This window comes from Vombatus ursinus, unplaced genomic scaffold, assembly GCF_900497805.2.
Source record: "Vombatus ursinus unplaced genomic scaffold, bare-nosed wombat genome assembly UNPS02014833.1, whole genome shotgun sequence".
Taxonomy (NCBI): Eukaryota; Metazoa; Chordata; class Mammalia; order Diprotodontia; family Vombatidae; genus Vombatus; species Vombatus ursinus.
The window spans coordinates 2658890-2681226 of record NW_020954611.1 but is presented as its reverse complement, the minus strand read 5'-3'; the positions used below and the strand labels follow the sequence as shown (position 1 = coordinate 2681226).

Below are 22337 nucleotides of genomic sequence, written 5' to 3'. Positions count from 1 at the left end.
GCACTGAATAAAGAATAAAGACCTCTGGCTTCTAGACCAAGTTCTGCTATTTTGATATGTTTTAAGCAAAGTACTAAACTTTTCTGGGACTCAGGTTTTTTCATCTATAAAGTAGGGAATTTAGATATTTCCCTGGCTTTGGCACTGATTTTGTAATGCTTTGATCTTGCATGCTTACAAGGATAGCACTAACTACGTGAAGGACTAGAGAGAGAACATCTAGTACACTCTTTTGCATGCAATAAATAGGTGCCTCATAAATATTTGAGAAATAAATGAATAAGAAAATTGACATCTGCTCCTAAGAAACAACCAGTAAGTAAAATCATTTTATAGCAAATGGAAAAGTATTCAGGAGGAAAAATGTTGTTCCTAAACTTATAAATATAAAATGACAAGGAAAAGTCAAATGATGGCAAAAGAAGTTGGGTTGTTAATGCAGTAGTAAAAGCTGTCTTTAATTTTCTGAATGTGAGTATTGAGATTATACCAATAGTTAATAAAGTACATTTTAACAAGTGTAAAGCTCCTATGATGTGAGTAATCTTGCTATGAGTACCATTTGTTTTTAGCATTTGTATTTTAAATCTTTTTTCCATTATACTTGAGAAGCATCAGATTTTATGATATCCTAGTAATAACTTGAGAAATGAGCAATACTAGCCATTGATATAGTCTAACTACTAAAGTTCTATTTGTTTTTTGGCGTGGCAATTCATTTTACATGTCAAGTAGTTTGAAGGAATTACTTGTAGGATTTTTTAAGAAGTATCCCAGTAGATGATTTGCTGCGTAAATGATACATATTTATGTTATGCTTAATATAATATGTAAATATGCTTGTAGAACATAAATCTTGACTATTAAAATGGATAGAGAACATTTATGTATATGTGTGTGTATATATACATATATTTATATCTGTGGCTGTGTATTAGGGTACAGTATTTAGCACAGAGCAGAGTGATTGAAATAGATTTTTTTAAAAGATTTCTCTGAAAATTTATTTTCATAGGTTTCTGTTAGTATAAATATGGAAGAAAACAATAGCTATTACTTGCCCAGTGTGATAAATATATTCATCCTAGGTTATACCAATGTTGAAATATTTTCAATGTTTCAATGGATGCTTGATCTCCTAAGTCTGGGTATTCCCTCTGTCAATGCAGATGCACTTCATCCATACCTTTATAAGTCTTCTCCATAGTCTTCCAGTGAGGTTCTATTTAATGGTACCATCATTCTCTGTCTCCTAGAGTTGTAACCTTAGAGTTATACTCCACTTCTCACTCTTCCCTCTGCCATGTATCCAGTCAGTTGCTAGGTCTTGCTGTTTTTACCTTGACTGTGCCTGTCCAATTCAACCCCTTCTTTCTACTCAAACAGTCATTCCCCTAGTTCAGGCCATCATCACCTCTGCCTGACTAACGTAAGGCAGTGGCTTCCTTCCTAATTGATCTCCTTGACTTGATTGCCTTTCCACTTCACTTCCCTCCACCATTTTGCCAAAGAAGTTCTCCTTCATAGGTGTAAGTCTGACCCTGTTACTCCCCTAGTCACTCCATTAGTTTTGTGCTTCTCTGAGAATAAAAAATAAGCTTCTCTGCTTAGCTTTTAAAACCCGTCACCCTCTGGCTCAGCCTTTCTTTCCAGCCTCATTAGATGCTACTTCCCCTCCTACCTGTTGCTGTTCAGCTAAACTCACCTTTCCTCCATGCTTCCAGTCACTCTCCTGTCTCTATTCTCACTGGTGGGCAATCCCCACACATGGAATTCATTCCAGCACTACCTTCTCTGGGAATTCTTTCATGATTTCCTCCAGCTTCTGGTGACCTACCTCTCAAACTTGTTTTTATTGATCTATTTGGTTTGTATTTATTCTTTATAGACTTATAACAGTCAGTCAACAAACAAACAAATATTGTATGAATAGGCACTGTGCAAGTACAAATGACAAAAAGGGGAAAACAGTTCCTGGCCTCAAGGAGCTTATGTGCTAGTGAGGAAGACAACACATCTACACGTCAGCACCTACAAGATCAACACAGAGTGGAAGAAAGCTTGCCTTAGAGTCCAAGGCCCTAGGAGGTTGGGGGGACTTGGAAAGGCCTCTCTTGAAGAAGTAAGCATTTAAGCTGAGTTTTACCAGGTATGAGGATGATAATTCTCCTTCCTTCTCCTCCTTCAGTCAGCAAATATTTATTGAGTACCTACCATGTGCCAAGTGCCAGGGATACAGAGAAAGGCAAAAGATAACCCCTACCCTTAAGGAGCTCACAGTCTAGTGGGGGACATGCATGAAAACAACTAACTATGTATACATATACATAGATATGTGTATATAAATTACATATAAAAATCACTCACATGTATAAATTGGAAGTAATAAACAGATGACACTAGAATTAAGGGGATCTCTGGAAAGGCTTCTTGTGGAAGGTGAGATTTTAGTTGGAATCTGAAAACAGGGAATCCAAGAGGCAGAGATGAAGGAAAGCATTCTAGGCATGGGGTTCAACCAGTAAAAATTCCCAGAGGTGGGGGATGGAACACAAGATAGCTACTGTCATTGAATCACAAAATATGTGGAGGGGAGAAAATAAAGAGGGGGATTAGGTATAAGAAGGCTGAAAGGGTGTGGTGGGAGAAGGCAGGTTATGAAAGGATTTACATTTGATCCTGGAGGTTATAGGGAGTCACTGGAGTTTATTGAGTAGGGGGGTGACTTGGTCAGACTTGTGCTTTAGAAAGATCACTTTGACAGCTGAGTGAAGTATAGCCTGGAGTGGGGAGAAACTTGTGGCAGGCCATTACCATAGTCTAGGCATGAGGTGATAAGGGCCAGCGTTGAAGTGGTGGCAATATCAGAGGAGATAAGGAGATGTTTATGAGAGATGTTATAAAATTAACAGTAAAGATAAAACAACTAATATTCAATATTTTTGCTTAATAGTATAAAAACTTTTGTTCTCAGTAAAAATAATAACTTACTGAGTACAGCATGAATGAATATACTCCATTATTTTAAAAAAATCTCTGTGTATATCCTGTGGGACGTTAAATGATAATTGTTAGTAATTAATCAGTTAATTTAGTTATTATTAATTTAGTTAATTGTTAGTGATTAATCAGTTAATGTAGTCAGTATAGCTTGCTGAACAGGTGAAGAATTTTTTCATACTTTTCTGTTGAAAGATACACAATACCAAAACCAAATAATAGATCATCATAATTAGTGAACATACTATATTTCCTCTAGAAGTAATGTTTCTCTGTGTAGATATTCACCATACACAATGCAAAAACCAACACAAGTAAATTGTCTATGATTTTGAGTCATCAGAAAGTTTTTGATGTAAATCCATTGCTTTTTCTTGATTCTGGATAGTGTCATGCCTTAGTTTTCTGTTCGTTTGGTTATTTTAATTGTGTTTTTTAAGAGTGTTATTAAAAACAGGAAGAAAGGACAGTTTGTCTGGACCATAGAATACAAGAAAGTGAGTAATGTATAATTAGCATAAGTTAGGTCCAAGCTGTAAAGAACTTTAAAAGCCAAATAGAGTAAGTTATATTTGATATTGGAGTTAATAGAGAGCCACTGGAGTTCATTGAATACTGGGGTGACAAGGTCAGACCTTTACTGGAGTAAAATGACTTTTTGGATGGATGTGGGGAGGATGAATGGGAGAAGGGAGAGTGTTGAGGCAGGGAGACCAATCTGAAGGTTATTGCAATAGTTCAAGCAAGAGATGATAAAGAAATGGATAGTGACTCTGAATGGAGAGAATGGTAGGTATGAGAGATACTTTGGAACCAGTAACAGCATTGTAGTACTTACTGCTCAGGGCAGTAGTGAGCATCAAATGAGATTGTGTAAATGTTTTCTAAGCCTTAGAGCCATATATAAATGTCAGCAGACTCAGAGGTTAAATGATTTTCCTAAGGTGCTTCACCTGGATAGTGGTAAAGCTAGGGCTAGAACCCCTATTTTCTCTGTTTTTAAAAAAATTAAATTAGCCATAGGGATGAGTCTCATTACTAGTAATATGTTCTGCCATTTTCATCACAAAGACACCTGCATAATATCCTTATCCGAATTGCCAAGTCTGATAATCTTTTCTCAGTCCTTGTCTTTCATACCTATGTGCTGGTTTTGATACTGTGACCTATATTCTCCAGGAATCTTTCTCTCTTCTAGGTTTTTGTGACACTGCTCTCTTCTGGTTTTTCTCTCTGACTGCTCCTCTTTCTCCTTTTTTTAAGCCCATCATCCATATATCCCCTAACTATAGATTCTGTCCTAGGCTCTCTTCTCTAATCCTGTATTCTCTAACTTTGTACCCTCATCAGGCCCCATGATTTGATTGTTATCTCTGTGAAAATGACTCACAGATCTCTAGATCCAGCCCTCCTCTTTCCCCTAAGCTTCAGTCCCACATCATTCGTTGTCTTGAACATTAATACGCTAGATGACCCAGAGACATCTCAAACTCAGTATGTTTAAAACAGAAATCATTCTTTTTCCCCCTGTGCCCTGCCCTCTACCGAACTTCTCTATTTCTGTTGAACATTCCTTCCTTCCAGTCACATTTTCCTGGACTCCTCACTCTCCCTCAATCCACATGTATTTTCAGTTGCCAAATGCTGGTGTTTCTACCTTTACATTTATCCCTTCTTTCTTCTTGAACAGTTATCATCACAATTGTGGCCCTTGTCAAAAGCCTCTCTCCTAGACGACTTGCAGTGGTTTCCTGATTGGTCTCCCTGCCTCAAGTCTCCTCCACTCCAGTACCTCCCCCATAGTGCTGCCAAAGTAATTTTCCTTAAGTGTATATCTAACCTGCTCAACATCAGTGGCTCCCTATTGCCTCTAAGATAAAATATAAACTTTACCTTTGAAAGCCCTTTATTTGTGCCTTAATGTCAGCCCCTTTTTCAGCCTTATTGGATATGACTCCTTTTCTTGCACTCTACAGTCGGCCAAACTGACCTTCTACCTGTTCCTCACACATAGTATTCCATCCTGTGTTTCTAAACCTTTGTACTGACTGTCTCATATGCCTGGACTGCACTCTCTTCTTACCTTTGTCTCTGTCCTTAAAGACCTGTAGATAGCTCAAGTACCATTTTCTGTCTCTTTCCACTACCTTGGGCCTCCCTAGTGCCTTAGACACAAGAGTATTGAAGAATATTACATAAACTTGGTTGATAAAGTAACAATAGCATTTGAGAGGTTTGACTCCAATTTTCAAAGCAGTTTGACTATAGGTAAAATGCTATCAAACAGCATTGCATGCTACAGAAAAATCTTTCATGAAAGAAAGAGTTGATCAATATGGCATATTTCATTGTTGTCTTAGTTTAAGAAATTGCCACAGCCATCCCAGCCTTCAGCAACCTCTGCCCTGAGCTCAATCAGCAGCTATCAACATCCAGGCAAGACCCTCCACTAGAAGAAAGATTGACTTGCTGAAGGCTCAGATGATAGCATTTTTTAGCAAGCAACTTTTTAAATTAAGGTATTTACATTTTTTTTAGACATAATACTATTGTACACTTAACAGACCACAGTATAGTGTAAACATAATTTTTATATGCACTGGGAAGCTAAAAAATTCATTGCTATATTGCAGTGATCTGGAACGGAATCCTCACTATTTCCAAGGTATTTCTGTTTTTTTTATTTCTCAGCTCTCATTACCTGTTATTCTATTTCTTTGTTTATTCAAATAAACGTATAAAACTAGATAATCTTTAAAGTTACTTCCAGAATTAGGAATATAAAGAATCTAATTAGGATATTCCCTTAATTTGTACTCCTTTTTCAGAAATGTTCAGTGAATATTTCTGTTATTAAGTCAGGAGAGTTCTATACAAAATGACAATATATAATTGTCGTCTTCTTTAGAATTGTAGCTCTGCTATAAAGATTTTGGGATGCTATTCATTTTATGTACCTTTTGTGTAAATACATAAAATGTAAGCTCCTTGAGGGAAGAGACCATTTTGTTTTTTTCTTTGTATCTCAAATGTCTAATATGGTGCCTTGCACATGATAATAATAGTAATACTGATAATAATAAATAACATGTATGTAGAGCTTACTATGAGCCAGGCACTGTGTAAGTGCTTTATGGTTATTTTCTCATTTGATCCTTAAACAGCCTTGGGAGGTAGGTACTATTATTATAAACATTTTGCAGATAAGGAACTGGGGCAAACAGAGGTTAGGTGACTTGGCCAAAGCCACACAGCTGGTAAATGTCTGAGACTTGATTTGGACTCAAGTCTTCTTGACTCTAAGCCCAGTGCTGTATCCACTGTGTCATCTAGCTGCCTCAACTTAAAAAAATGCACATACACAGTAGACTCTTCCTAAGTATTTTTTGAATTGATTATTAAAAATCCCCATGATTGGGGAAACATCTATACAATACTTTTTTTTTTTTACTATCAGCATAAGATGTATAATGGACTTGGAAAATGTCATTTAAATTATATAAGCATGTATAAGGTACTTTGATGTATTACATTTTCAGATTTATGGAGGCATAGTGCTTTTGTCCAAAGTTCTATATCAAGAAAGAGGTTATTGATAACACTGAATTTGTCATTTCTAGGTTTGTGTTAGCCACATTGTTAATAAATAAAATAGAGATTAGAGGAAGGAGCTACCACTGAATGGTTTTATTAAGAATTTTTAAATCTTATTTGTCCAGTGAAACAACATAACATAATCTAATTGTAATCTAGAAAATACTTTGCACTTCAGTTTTCATCTTCTAAACATTTCTCTGAAGTAGATGAATTATGTTATGAATTATATGATTATATGAATATATGAATTATATTAACTTAGGAAGGGAGCATTTGTTTTTCCTATAAAATTTGACATAGATACCCATAAAAAGAATAAAATTTTTTAAAATGGTAATTGTTTGAATAGTATCAAGACTTGATTGCCTGGACATTTTGTATGATGAGTATTTTAAATTTGTGAAAGATTTAGAGAAGGCCTTTTGGAAATATTTTAGCAAAGTCCTTCAAGTATGACTTTACATGCTGCTCTTATTTAATATAAATAAACAGAATATATCTTAGCTGTCAGCCTACAATTTTTCTTGAGGGATAAATTGCTTCGATATTTAAAAAGCACCCATGCCATTTTTTCCAAACTGTCCAACTGTAAGTTTGATCTTCAGTTGTCTGCTAAAAATATGATAGCTCCGTTTGAAAATTTCAGAAACTATGTAGATATAAGTCATTGTTGACCATTTACAAATGGTAACTAATACTATGTTAAGTAGAATTAGTCTGGGATGTTTTAATAGCAGTTTATTCACTTCGTAGGTTAAAAGGTAATGAAATCTCTTTAGGTTTGTGTGATGATCTAAGCCAGTTAGGAAATTGTTCAGTTGCCAGTAGAATCTTGAATAATAACTTTGGAAATAGTAACTGACTGGTGTTTTTGGCTAAGTGAATGCAGACAGTGCCTGTGGTCACACAGCTCCTCCCTTTTCAGAAGCACTTTGGCTGAAATATGTTTCTGATTGTCTTGCAATATGAAAATACGTTTGGATTCAGCATTTGCTCTTGATAGCCTGCTTCAGTGCAAACACTTTGATGAAATTTTTTCCCAAATGAAATACCATTTATATTATTTTTCTAGTCATGTTGCTTTTGCTTTAAAAAAAAATAGTAGATGTAACCTTTAGTCCAGAGTTTTCACACATATTCCTTGCTCCTTATATTCCAAACTAAAAGAAAAAAGATCATAGGTTTAGAGCTGGAAGGTACCTTAGGAGCCAGTAAGTCCGACCTCCCTCATTTTATAGATGAGGAAACTGATTGTGAGGGAGGTTGAATGACTTGCCTTGGGCTGCACGTCTAGTAAGTAGCTAAGGAAGGATTTGAACTCAGGTCTTCATTAATCTAAAACCAGTATTTTATCTACTGTGTTACTTAGATTCTTCTAACCAACAAATCTGCCATGATGCTTACTGTATTCATAATGTTTTCTGGTTATATTATTTATTTTTAAGATCTCTTTACTAACAAGAAGTGTCTGTTTCTAACTTTTTTAGATCGAACTATTAAAGATTTAATTTGATAAATGTCTTTAATTTTCCCTTCATGCCTCCCTGTCCTCCAAATGACATTAGTAGATGCAGGGGTAATGATTTTGGGTTATCAGTCTTAATTTTTATTCCCAGTTGAGTGGAGAGACCTTTTCAGTCACACTTTTGGTAAAAGGCCAGATAAGGTAAGGCACTGAGCATTTCTTAAGTACCTGCTATATGCCAGACACTGTCCTGCATGCTGAGGATACAGATGTAAGCAAAAAGGGAAATAGTCCCTGCCCTCAAGGAGCTTAAATTGAAGACCACAGACAAAAGAGAGCTAAAAAGCTGGGTGATGGGAGCTGCAACATGGGGATTGAGTTCCGGGTCTGGACTTGGCAAAGATGCAGAAGAGGTTCCTTCAGGGTGAGAGGGTTGCAGGGATTAATGGATGTTCCAGGGTGAGGAGGCACCTAGTCCTAAGGAAAATTCCAAGGTGATATGGCACCTGAGGCATGGTGGCAAAGTTCCAGAAGTCACATGCAGAGTCAGTAGGGGAATAAAGGTGGACAAAACTGCCTCCCTGCTCCCTAACACTTCCTGTCATGGAGGCCTGGAAGGAACTCACCAGTAGGAGAAGGGAGCTGGCATTGCTGAGTAGTGGTTCAGGATAAGAAGGTTATAGGGGCAAATGGATGGATAGAAGACCATTTCTGATAAGTGGTGTGGCTGTATCTTTAGGCTGTTGTAAATGTCCTTTTTTTTCATAATGGACTATTAAAAAGTAGAATTCTGGTTCTTGTTTGGAGTAGAATTTCAAAGAATTATACATTTACATGGTACTTTTTTTTCTTAACTTAGTGTTCATATTGCTTTAAAAGTTTGAAAAAAATGTAAATATGTGTCTGAGAAAAAAAGTCTGAAATATATATGACTCAGTTTGAAATCTTAACAGAATCAATGCTTACAAATTTCTGGATATGATGCTTAAAGTTTCACATTGAGTTGGATTTTAATTTGATAATACCAAACTATAAATGGAGATTTTATTTTATAAAAGAGCTGTAGTTACTCATCAAACAAAGATTGCCTCCTGATAATTTGAGGGGCATTGCGCAGTTTAGGTTAAAGACTGAAGAGAAGGGTCACTAGAACTGTAATTTTCAAAAAAGTTTTGGAAGCTGTAGTGAAAAATCAAAAGTATACAGAATAACAGATGTGTAGTGATAAGTATGAGAAACACATTTTGGTTACTTGAAGTAGTTATTATTACATAATGTGGTGAAAAGTTGTAGCCTGTTATTTACTTTTAAAACAGATAATACTTTTATATTTCTGCATATTGGATATCAGATTTATGCTTTGGGATAGATTATATCAGGAGCTATAGTATTTGAAATGTCTGGTTAATACAGATACCTAAATAGTACTACTTATTTAAGTAAAAATAAAGCCAAAAGGACTATGTGGATGTGTATTTTAATCACCTTTTATAGTTCAGGGACTACTTCTTCCTTTTACTTATAAAACAAATGAACCAATGTGCTATGCTATCCAGAAAAACATTTAAATGGTATATGCCTCGTTAATGAATTGTTGACTATTTTGTATTAAAATATAAAGTTGTAGGTTAACAGATTATTTATCTTGTTCTGCCCTACCCCTCCATTGTGCCTTCTGAATCTTCTGTTCTGTCCTTAATACACTTTTCTTTGTCTTAGCACTCTTCCTTTCATCATACTCCTACAGTGACCTCTTGCACTAATAGAAGTCTGGCTTTCCCAGAAGACTGCATCACTGGATATCCTCTCTAGTACTTTGTGTTAGGTCTTCTGTGGCTTAGCACACTGGGTCACAGGGAAAAGTAGGCTACTTCTTGTTCCTCACTACTAATTCTAGACTTTTCCTTAGCTCTTATTTAATGACTCAGCACTTTGAAGCTCATTCCATCCAACAACAAGTTGATACCTATTAAATTTCAAGTCATTTTCTCAACTTTCACAAAGAATTTATTATTTGGCTCTTTATTTCTCTTTACCCTACCCTCTGGCCTCCAGTGTGGGGCCTTCTGTAAATTTTGAGGCCATTTCAAACATTATCCTCTCAAGTCATCAAACCTCTCAATTTCCATTACCTCCATCTTCACTCAACCTCAGGTATACACAGGAACAGGTATGTGTGATTTCATTCTTGTTTGTAATTGTTCTGTGTCAATGATTCTGAACTCTGAACCCTTTTGAAAAAATTATATCCTACTGTTCTTACCTTGTGTCCTCTCTTTAACATCTATTAAACCTTTTCTTTGTTCCTATCATGGCTTACCTTAATTCTGTCCCTTCCTTTTCTTAAAGTCCTTCAAACCATTCTGACTTCCCTTTCTTTCCTTTGAAGTCTCGACCTTATTATAACAACAACAGCAATTATAATAGCTAGCATTCATAGAACACTTACTATGTGCTGAGCATTGTGCTAAGGGCTTTACAAATATTTCATTGGATCCTCACATCTCCTGTAATTTCACAGTTGAGGAAACTGAGGCAAACAGAAGCTAAGTGGTTTGCCCAGGATCACGTAGCTAGTAAGTGTCTGAGGCCAGATTTTAATTCATTTTTTTCCTGACTCCCAAGTCTAGCACTCTATTCACTGTACCAACTAGCTGTAGTTAAGCAGTTTCGCTATACGCTGCCCACTACCCTTAGATTCCTTGCCTGCGTGTTCCATTGATACTTGTGCCTTTCTGAGCACCAGTCTTTGCTTATTCCCATTGCCTGTTTCTTGTGTTTCTATTGATGCACTTCTGGAGGAAATGACCCAACCATACAGACTGTGTTGCACAAATTTCTGTTGCCTCGTCTTACAGTTCGATCCTTTGTACTGCATACCAGTCCTTTAATTTCTTCTTTGTTTTATTTTCTATTATACTCTCCAAAGCAGCTGTTCAATTCATTTCTTCATCCTCAAGCCTCCTCTACCCCTGCCTTTCCCTCCTCACCTACTTAAAATGGAAGATAGCTTTTATGAGCTCTCTCTTCTCCTCAGTTCTAGTCGTTAAACCTCTTCTAAACCAGTCCCTCATTTTCTCCCTGGCTTCAGTGTTGGAAGAGAGATGTCTTTCTCCTTGCCAAAGTCGGTTCTTCCCGTGTCCTCTGGCAGCTTGTCTGTCATTCATCACTCCCCCTCCCCACCTTTATTTTCATTATGTACAAAGCTCTTCCCTTCCACTTACTAACATACTTAACATACTCATATCTTCCCCATTCTCAAAAATTCTGATTCACTTGACCCTGCCATCCTCCCAAACCATTATCTTGTAGCTTTTTAACCTGTTTACAGGCAAACTCATAGAAAAAGTGTCTAACTTGTTGCCTTCACTCTATCACTTCTCACTTCCTTCTCAGCCCTTTGTAGTCTGGCTTCTCAAACCATCAATCAGTTGAGCTACTTGAAGGTTAACAATAATCTTTCAATCACTGAATCCAGTTTTCTCAGTTCTGTTTTTCTCTTGCTTTTGATGTGTTTGATCATCTGCTTCTCTGGTTAATCCTTGTTCTCTAGGCTTTTATGACAAGAAGCTTTTCCTCTGACCTCCTAATTATGTGTGTATCCCAAGATCCCTTCTCTCTGCATACTTTCCTTGTGGTCTTGGCATCTCAGTTGGTCAAGTTATTCCATGGGCTCAGTTTATTTCTATCTATATAGCAACTAGTTTCTAGTTGCTCTAATTTTTCGTCACCCATGGCTTGCAGGATATCTCCACTTGGATGTCCCATAGGCTGACAGTATGTCCAAAATTCAACTTCTTTCTTTTCTAAGTATCCCTATTTCTCATGGCTAACACTATTCTTCATCCTTACGCTCAATTTTTCAATCTTTGGTCATTTCTGACCCTTTATTCTTCTTTTATCTTTCCCCCAAATCCAGTCAGTTTGCCAAGTCTTAATAAATTTTCCCTCCACATTATCTCTCAAACCCACTTCCTTAACCATATAACCACCACCCCTTTTCAGGCCTTCATCCTTGCATCTAAGCTACTGTAGTAGCCTTCCAATTAGTTTCCTACCTAGTTTTACCCTTCTCCACAGCACGTTGTACACAGCTGCCAACACAATCTCCCTAAAGCACAGATCATGCTAAAGACTCTTGAGTGGCCCTGTGTTTCCTCAAAGATAAAATATGAACTCTTTTCATTCAGGTTGCTGGCACCCCTTCTAGACTTATGTCACATTAGTGATCAGTTGCCACATGGCTACTCTTTAAATATTGTTTCAGCTGCTTGGCCTACTTGTTATTCTCCATACTTGACAGTCCATTTTCTCTGGTAACTTGACTTTGGGGTTGAGGCAGGGGAAATGACAATTGGGTCTTTACCTCTTCCTCTTAGTTTCTTCAGGAGTCAGTTCTGGGCCCACTTCTGCCAAGAAACTTTCCCTGACATGGTACCTTGTTAGTGTTCCCTCCTTCCTTGGATTATTCTGTTTTATCTTTCTGACCTATTTCCATGTTGAATCCCTCCCTAGAAGAGCTGTAAGATCCTTGAAGTTTGGGACTGGTTTGTGATTTTTGTATTGTCTCCAGAGTGCCTTTTATAGAGTAGGTGTATAATAAATGCCTGTTGAATTAAAATGAATTGTATTACTCTCACTTATATGTGAATATTTGCCTGGAAAAAATCACTTAATATTTTGAAAAATTTAAGTTTTATTAAGAACATTTAGCATTGAATTTATTACATGTACTTAGGGAAGTATCTTTTAAGCTGCATACTTACTAGGGGGCAGCTAGGTGGCGCAGTGGATAAAGCTCTGGCCTTGGAGTCAGGAGGACCTGAGTTCAAATTTGGCCTCAGACACTTGATACTTATTAGCTGTGTGACCCTGCGAAAGTCACTTAACCCCGATTGCCTCACCAAAAAAACAAAAACAGAAGAAGCACACTTACTGATAAGTAGAGAGTTAACTTGTGAAAAGACTTACTACTCACGATTTCTTGTTCAAAACAATTATATATCTACATTCACAAAATGCTGTTAATGTGGGCTGCCAGCAAGGATATAGAAGGGACCTAGTTACATTGAAATGGTTAACATAATTGTTTTTATTTAAAAGGATTCTAATTGTGCAGTCAGTATCTCAAGTATATGTTGTAATAATATTTAATTTTCTTATTTCCTTATTCTTCAAAATACATTATGTGAAAGAGGTTAAATAGTTAACAGATGAAGTAAAATGCCTATAGATTTTTTTTTCTGGTAAACTAACAGAAAGAGTTGGAAATCTTTTTCATGTTTGCTAATAGGAATATGGATATATAACTTGTGACTTGTTATTTGCTTTTTTTTGCTTCAGAGAATGAGTGCTTTGAATCACATATTTCATGTTTTTGTAACTTCAAAGGGGAAGAAAGTTTTTAAATCTCCTTGAAATACCTGTTTTATAAATATTCTATCTCAAAGTGGAAATTAAAGAAAATATATACATTATTGAGCTAGAGGCAGGTAGTAAGACATAATGTCTTTATTTCTACAAGCAGTAACATTCCGTGCCAATTGCCATTATGTAATACTGTATATATGCTATTTTCTATATATAAAACTTTCAGAATAAAAGTTTATAAACCATGGAAAATAAAATTAATTTCAGATTATACTTGAAAACTTTTGAGACTCATGTTAGGTCTTATGTGTATCATGATATTTGTTGTAGCAAAGAAATATATACTAAAGGAATGTTCATCAGTTGGGAATAGCTGAATAAGTTATACTGTATGGTATAGGGAAATATTTGCATCAAAAGAAATTATGAAAGAAACAGATTCAGAAGAGTCTGGGAAGACTTGTGTGAACTGATGCAAAATGAAATGTGCAGAACAAAGAGTAGAATTTTCCAAAACTACAGTATCATTGTTTTGACTTACTATGCTAATAGTTCAATAAGGGAGGGCTTTGTAAGAAAAGAATTGTGGCAGGGGAAGTAGGTAGTGATAGGGGGAAAAAAGAATGATAAAGACATCAATGAAACCTTTTTAAAAGTTTGTAGAATAGAAGGAGGTTCAGAGGTACACAGAAAAGCTAGACACTTTTGTTAAGTAGTGTGTGGAGTGTCAGAATATACTTTTAAAAAACCATGTGTAATGGAGATTCAGGGTTTCATGTACAGTATTTTTTCTGTTTTTTGTATATGGACTGCTCATATTGGCTGTTAAGTTCAAGATGCCTGCAATTATTTTTAAAAAATCAAATATACCTGAATATCGTGTAAAAGGCACTACATTTGGAGTTAGACAAGCTGAGTTTAAGTCCTAATTTTGATAGTCACTTAATTTCTTGAAACTTCAGTTTTCTAATTTGTGAAATGTGGATATTAAAATTTATACTTATTTATGGTGGTATTGTGAAGAAAGTACTTGTAAACTGTAAACCATTATATGAATATGTTATCATTAGTTATTATTTTACATTTTGTTATTCTATGAAAGGTAGAAACTTGCTTACCTAGCTCTATTAAAGTAGAGTTTTAAACAATAGGGGATGAATTTCTTCAGATTGTGGTACATAGCCATAATGGTGATGATTTGATCACTTGGTATACACTTCCAGAATGTTCACCTAATAATAAAGACAAAAAAACTATAGTTTTTTTTTGTTTATGGAAAGGAATTGTAATGGTAATAATATAAGTTATTTAGTGTTTTTGGAGACCACAATAGCTGATTTTTATAGAGTTTTAAGTTTAGCATATCATGTATTTATCTCATTTGATCCTTACCACAAGCCTGTGAGGTAGGAGCCATGGATATTACTTGTATTTTGTAGATGAGTAAACTGAGGCTTAGAGAAATTAAATTACTTGCCCATGGTGACACAATTATTAAGCACCAGAGATGGAAGTTGGGCCTGTATCTTCAGGTGATAATGTAATGTGTTTTGACTTGGAACTTACTTTTTCCTTTTATTAATTATCCATAAGCCAGTATGGATATCCATATTATATACATATATACATCATATATGTATATATTCATATCTAATTATATACCCAAACGTGTGTATCCATATGTGCACATATGTATGTATGTACACGAACATACCTATATTGGCTAAAAACATAGACTCTTAAAGTTGGAAGGAATCTTTCAGGTTATGTCCCTCAGGTGTGATTCATCAATTGCTGCTTACAGTATCATTGACAAGTCATCCAGCCTCTTTTTAAAAACTGGGACTTAGAAGGCATTTAGCTGCATGTAATACTTTCATTTTCAGGGAATTGTGCATAAGTCCTAGACTTTAGAAAGCCAGATACATGGGCACTAGGGAAAAGACAAGCTAGAGCTGAAGATGGCAATGAGGCCAGTTTTAAATTTTTTGGTGATTTAAAAATGTACAACTATAGCTTTTTAAGTTTCCTTAGTATATTTAAGTATGCAATTGTTATTTAAAATAGGTTGTGAATATAACATTTTTTCTTATTTTTCTTTTGTGTGTGTGTGTGTGTCTTTCATTTCTGATTCTTTTCAATCCCTGCTATGCAGTTCACAAGATTCCTTTGCAGTTCACCACTGGAGGTAAGTATTTACTCATTTATTTTAACTAGATTCTTATAGCATATTTGTTATTGTAGTAATTTTTACAGGCAAGTATAATAAAGCATACCAGTTTGTGATATTTGGACATATCGTTTTCAGTAAAACTGATAAGGGCTGATTTAGAGATGAAGATAGTTCTGTTAGATGATAGACACTATCAGAAGCCATTTTCATAGCATTTTTCAGTTTGCGTTCTTTTTCATTTATCCCTAGTAAACTTGTCCTTAGTTTTAAAGCATTACTTTATTTAAGACAGTATTAATATCACTCCTTTCATTGAGCATTTTTTAAATGCTCTTAAAAGTTCTAGACTGTATTCAAATTAATGATGGGAACAAAAAAAGTAAGAAAGAACTGCTGTCCTTAAGGAGTTAACTGTAGTTGAGAAGAGACTTGAGCACATGGAATAATTAAGGAATTGTTGGGGGGAGAAAGTTATACATTTAACTTGATTTTTTAAAGAGGGAAAGCAGTCACAGAATCACAGATTTTGAGACATGGAAGGGACCTTGGTGGCCATCTAGTCTAACCCTCACACAAAAGGAATCCCCATTTCTCACATTTCTGATAAGTGCTCGTTCAGCCTTTGCTGGAAGACCAGCCTCCAAGGAAGGAGACTACACCACTCCTTGAAGCGGCTTTTGGCCAGCAGCTTTAATTGTTAGGAAGTTTTTCCTGGCATCAAACCAAAGTTTACCACTTTATACTTTCTGCTCATTGTTCCTGGTTCTACCTCCGGGGCACAAACAGAGCAAATATAAATCCTCCTCCCTACAGCAGCACTTGAAATACTTGAAATGTCTTTTCCCCCTCCCAGTTTTCTCTTCCCCAGGTTAACCATGCCCAGTTAATTCAAACATTCCTCATATGATGGGCTTCCTTTCACCATTCACCAAGTTTGCTTGCCTCTCTGGATACGTCCTCTGCCATGGTACCAGAGCTGAACACAGTACTCCTGATGAGATCTGAGTACAATGGAACTATCACCTTCCTTTTCCTGAAAGCTATGCCATTCTTAATGCAACTGAACATTGCATTAGTTTTTTTGGCTGACACATCACACTGCTGACTCATATTGAATTTGCAGACTATTAAAACCCCAAATCTTTTTCAGAAAACTGCTCTATAACCATGCCTCTTCCATATTTTGCTGTGAGGTTGATTTTTTTTGTGTCCAAATATAACACTTTACGTTTTTCTCTATTGAATTTCACCTTATTATATCCAGCTCAATGTTTTAGCCTGTGAAGATCTCTGAATCCTGAATGTTATCTAGTATATTATCTATTCTTCCTAGCCTTGTGTCATCTTCAAATTTGATGAGCTTGCCAACTGTGCATTTATTGAAATGATAAAAATGTTTAACTGCACAGTTCCAAATTCCTAGGGGTCCTCTACTGATGTCTCCTGCCTCATTGACATTGAACCATTAACAACTAGCCTTTGATTCCAACTCTGTAACCTCTTCTGCATTCATCTAATTATATAATAATTTAGTTCATATCTGTCCATCTTTTCCACAACAATACTGAGATTTTTTTTTTTCCTGAAGGCTTGGCTAAGATAGGTCACCTATATTTCTAGTGTTCCTCTCATCTTTCCACTTAGTAACCCTGTCAAAAAAGGAAATTAAGTTAATCTGACCAAAGACCTGTTCTTTTTTAAAGTAAATTTTTATTGATGTATTTTTTGGTCACTTCCCCTACATTTTTCACTATATTTCTCCATCTTTCCTTTCCCAGAAAGTCAGAAAAAGAAAAAAAAAGACAGTTTGGCAAGACTGACACATTAAAAAAGTCTGACATTGTGTGCAGTGTCTACATCTGTAACCCTCACCTTTACAAATAAGGTGGGGAGATATCTTATCTTTTGGGGCCTAACTTGGTGATAATAATTTCACAGTATTCATTTTCTATTGTTTTGTTGTTCTTTACATTTATGTTGTTGCTGGAGAAGGAAATGGCAAACCACTTCAATATTTTTGCCAAGAAAACCCCAAATGAGTCCATGAAGAGTTGGATACGACTGAAAAAATGACTCAACAACAACACATTTATGTTGTTATATTTATTATACATATTGCCTTCCTGGCTCTTCTTTGTTTTGTGTTGGTTCATATAAGAACATGATATATTCTTGATGATGCTATGCTAGGTCTTTGTAATTGCTGCTTCCCTTTCTAGGTGTTTACCAGCCATCCTTTTAATGGTTCATTGTAGAGTTTTTCAAGAAACTGAAGTTAAGCTTACTGGATTTTAGTTTGCATATTTGTTAGAAGAAGCATGAAGGAGAAGGAACACTGGCTTTGGCATTAGAGGTTCTCAACCATTGGCTTGCAGAGCACTTGAAGGTGTGACTTTCACCTTTTGAACCTGTTTCTCCATCAGTAAAATGAGGAGATTGTACTAGGTGATCCTGAAGGGCCCTTCTAGCTGTAAATCTATGATTTCCTTCTCTCTTTTGAAAAACAAGACAATCTTTGCTCTTCTGCAATATTATGGTCCCTTTCCCTTTTTCCATGTTTTTTGAGATGTTATGGGCAGTGGCTTAGCAGTCACACCTTCCAGTCCAAGGCTGGGAGATCAAGATGACTTGAGTTAATTAAAGGCAGGCTAAGCTACTCTCCATGCTATCTACCTAACTAATCTTGGGGATGAGCTCTTTGTTAGCCATTTTAGTTTCATTATTTCCACTGCTGATGTGATTGGCTTTGGCAGAGAAAACAGAAACATAGTCAGAGTTGAGCAGCTCTGCCTTTCCCCGTTGTAAGTTATCACTGTTCCTTTACCTCAGGCACAGATGTAGTCCCTTTCTGGGGAAAAAAAAATAATTATTTATTTATTTTTAGTTTTCACATTCACTTCCATAAGCTTTTGAGTTTTAAATTTTCTCTACCTCCCTCCCCTCCCCTCTCCCCAAGATGGCATGCAATCTGATATATGCTCTACATATACATTCTCATTAAACGTATTTTCACATTAGTCATGTGGTAAAGAAGCATTAGAACAAATGGGAGGAAACACAACGAAGAAGAAACAAAACAAAAAGAAAACAAAACAAAAAAAGAGAGAGCAAATAGTATGCTTCAATCTGCATTCAGACTCCATAGTTGGTTCTCTGGATGTGGATAGTATTTTCCATCATGCATCTTCTGGAGTTGTATTAGATCCTTGTGTTGCTGAGAAGAGCTAAGTCTGTCAAAGTCAGTCAGTCATCACACAGTGTGGCTGTTACTGTGTACAACGTTCTCCTGGTTCTGCTCACTTCACTTACCATCAATTCATATAAGTCCTTCCAGGTTTGCTGAAGTCTGCGTGCTTATCATTTCTTATAGCACAATAGTATTCCATTACATTCATATACCATAACTTGTTCAGCCATTCCCCTATTGATGGGCATCCCCTCAATTTCTAGTTCTTGGCCACCACAAAAAGAGCTGCTATAAATATTTTTGTACATGTGGGTCTTTTCCTCATTTTTATGATCTCTTTGGGATACAGCCCTAGAAGTGGTATTGCTGAGTCAAAGGGTTTTGCACATTGTTATAGCCTTTTGGGCATAGTTCCAAATTGCTCTCCAGAATGGTTGGATTAGTTCACAATTCTACCAGCAATGCATTAGTGTTCAGATTTTCTCACCATCAATGAAAGAACAATCTCTTTATCTTCTCCTCTCTTTTATTCTCAGCTTTAGCTCATTCTGGGCTTTAGTACTGCTCATGCCATGTTTGCAGGACCATAATGGTTTCTTAGGTTGGGTTGTTAAGTCTCTTGGCTACCCTTCCAATTTTGGTGTATTTCTTTTTACAATCTAAGTTTATGAATTGCCTAGGCCTTCTGTTTTTCTACTTCATTTATGTTGTGTTCCTTGTGTTAGGAAAATAATTTCTGAAGGAATAATTTCATTCTTTTAAAAATTTTCTTTTCTTATGATTTATTACGACCGTCATTCATCAAGAAGCACACAGATATGAAGGAAAAAAAGATTATACATGGACCTGTGCATGTGTGTTCTTTAGTTCTTTTAAAAGTACTTTAAATTTAACAAGGTAATAACAAATTTTGTGCATGATTTATGTCCCTTTCTGCAGTATTATTTGTTTCGTTTTGTATATTATAAGATGTTTTATTGATGCGTCTTTCTTTTTTATCATCTATCAGTACCCATTTATTCGTTTCCCTCCGTCCCCCTCTTCCTCTTCCCATATAGGAGATATAGGTATTGTTGAGCAAAAGAAATAACAGGTTGTCTTTAGCTGAAAATCTGTCTATCTTCACCAGTGCTGCATCTTTTCTCTGTCAAGAGGTAGGAGGCTTATTTCATCATCAATACAGAATTGCATTCCGTAGCATCTCCCAGCTTTCTTTTCTCCTGTAGAATTTTAGTCCATGTCTTTTAACCTCTGCTTCCTCAAAATCTTTTCTATCATTTTCTTCTTTGCGTGGCTCTCCAGCGCATAGCCAAATGAATTAGAGTAGTATCCTTGGGCAGGTGTTTCTAAGATAATGTTACAGACATGTTAGTCACCTGTATTAGTGGGGGGACTTCATGTGCTGGAGTTACCTATGCCATTGAAATCACAGATACAAACTTGTAAGGTTAAGGAAACTGGAGGATGAGAGGTGGGGCAGCACCAGAATTATTGATAACTGAATTCCTCTTTGTAATCTTGAATTATAAACATGTAGCTCTACTATGTATATATTTGTCTCTTGTGAAATTTGATATTCCTCAGTAAATCTTTAGTTTTGGAGTCACATACACATTTTTTGACAGTACCATTTAGATTTGCTAATTAACCCTTACTATTCTAAGGCAGTACCTGTGAGTTTAGGTGATAGTATTTGGAAATGTGTAGATCTAGAAATATTTTAATTTCTCCATTGAAATGAAGACTTGGGAAGGAAACTTAGAGATGGCATATACCTAAGTTTTGGTAAAGGAGAAATAAATTGGTTTTTTTTGTTTCTTTAAAGAATAGGGAAAAACCCCATGAATTTGCAGCTTATGGTAAAACTTCAAATTTTTTTGTAGGTTACAAATCAAAACAGGAGTGAACTATGTGGTTTTGGGGGCTCTTTGTTGTAGGTCCTAAAGAGTTAACTACCACATGACTAATGAAATTGTCAGGTTATAGTAATTACATCAGTAATTTGATATGTTGCTATTTGAATGGAGCCATGTGTGGAGAGTCAGTTACTTTCCTCTGTGGAGCTGACCCTCTTACATTCCTGCAAGCTAAAGACTAATAGAGCTCATTAAGCTTTATAGGAAAAGGGGCTTTTATCACCTCATCAAGTTAGGCAGCAGATTTCTGTTGTATTCCTAATTTTGTGTGGTTTTGTAGATGCTGATGCACACTCCCCTGCTATGTCTGTATCAGACTTCTTTCTTATAGACGTTTTTTATTGACATTTCTAAATCTGAATTAAATTTTGTGTGGCACCAGTTACAGATGTCTTCAATTAGGTGTAGTTAAATAAAAGGGATTGTATATCAGAGACCAAGAAATTCCTGAAATTCTCTCTTCTCAGACAGATTCAGCCAGCAGATCAAGTAGGCTGCAGTCTCATCACCATTTTAAAGGTTGACAGTGACAGAAGAATTATTTGAAAGAAAAACTATTATGTTGATATATGCCTTAGATTATTTTTTTTTCATTTTGAATTCCTTTATAATGTATCTGACTTCCTCATTTAGCTACACATCTCTTATATCTTGGTCATTCACCTAGTGGTTTTCTATTCATCTTTCCATTTCCCTTTTTTCTTTTGATTATCAAATCATTTAAACATTTTTTATTAATATCTTATTTTTTTTACATCACCTATGCTTCCTAAAACATCTCTTCCCTCTATTCTTTTCAGAGGGTTATCTCTTCTAACATATGAATAAAAAGAAAAATAATTTTCAACAAAACTGACAAAAAATCACACCAGTTTGTTATTATATACAGTGTATCACACCTATAGTATCCCACCTCTGTAAAAAACATGAGGGTGGTACATTCTCCTATATCTCTTCCTTACAACCTGGCTTGATTATTACAATTTCACAGCATTCAATTTTGATTTTCTTCTGATTCTTTTCATTTGCATTGTTGTACTCATTGTGTGTAATGTTTTCTTGGTTCTGCTAACTTTACTGTACTTGTGTTTATTTAAGCTTTTCCATGGGTCTTTGTATAGGCTGTTTCTTATAGCAGAGAATTATTTAGTTCTATTTATGTATCACAAATTCATTAACCATTCCTTAATTTATAGGCATCTACTTTGTTTTTAGTTTTTTGCTACTATACCAAAAAGAAAGTACTTCTCATTATATTTTATACTAATTTACATGTAGTTGTAATCAAACAATAAAATTATTGCTATAAAGTATAACTATTTAAAAAATTTTAATAAATGTGAATATTGTGATAAAATGATCACAATAATTATGATGAAATTATAATTAAATTTACATAACAAATGTGATTATAAGCTGCTACTATTACGACTAGCATTCAAATAGCAGTTTAAGTTTTACAGATCATTTACAAATATTATCTCATTTTATCTTCACAACAATATAGGTCTATCATCCATTTTATAGGTGAGGGAACATGAGGCTGATATAGGTTAAGTGACTTGCCCAGGGTTACCTAGCCAGGAGTGTTTGAGGCTGGATTTGAATTCAGGTCTTTCTGACTTCTAC

General features: G+C 35.6%; 1 protein-coding gene across 11 annotated transcripts in view; it reads left to right on the top strand.

Annotated features, from left to right (window-relative positions):
* ATE1 (arginyltransferase 1) overlaps positions 1-22337 on the top strand; it is a 183258-nt gene that overhangs the window by 30199 nt on the left and 130722 nt on the right. For 10 of the 11 annotated variants that reach the window (XM_027839862.1, XM_027839867.1, XM_027839866.1 and 7 more), the window contains one exon: positions 15588-15620. The exons of the other annotated variant lie outside the window; for it this stretch is intronic. In XM_027839862.1, the coding sequence (XP_027695663.1) occupies positions 15588-15620 (33 nt within the window). The remainder of the gene's footprint in view (positions 1-15587; positions 15621-22337) is intronic. 11 annotated transcript variants of the gene reach the window in all.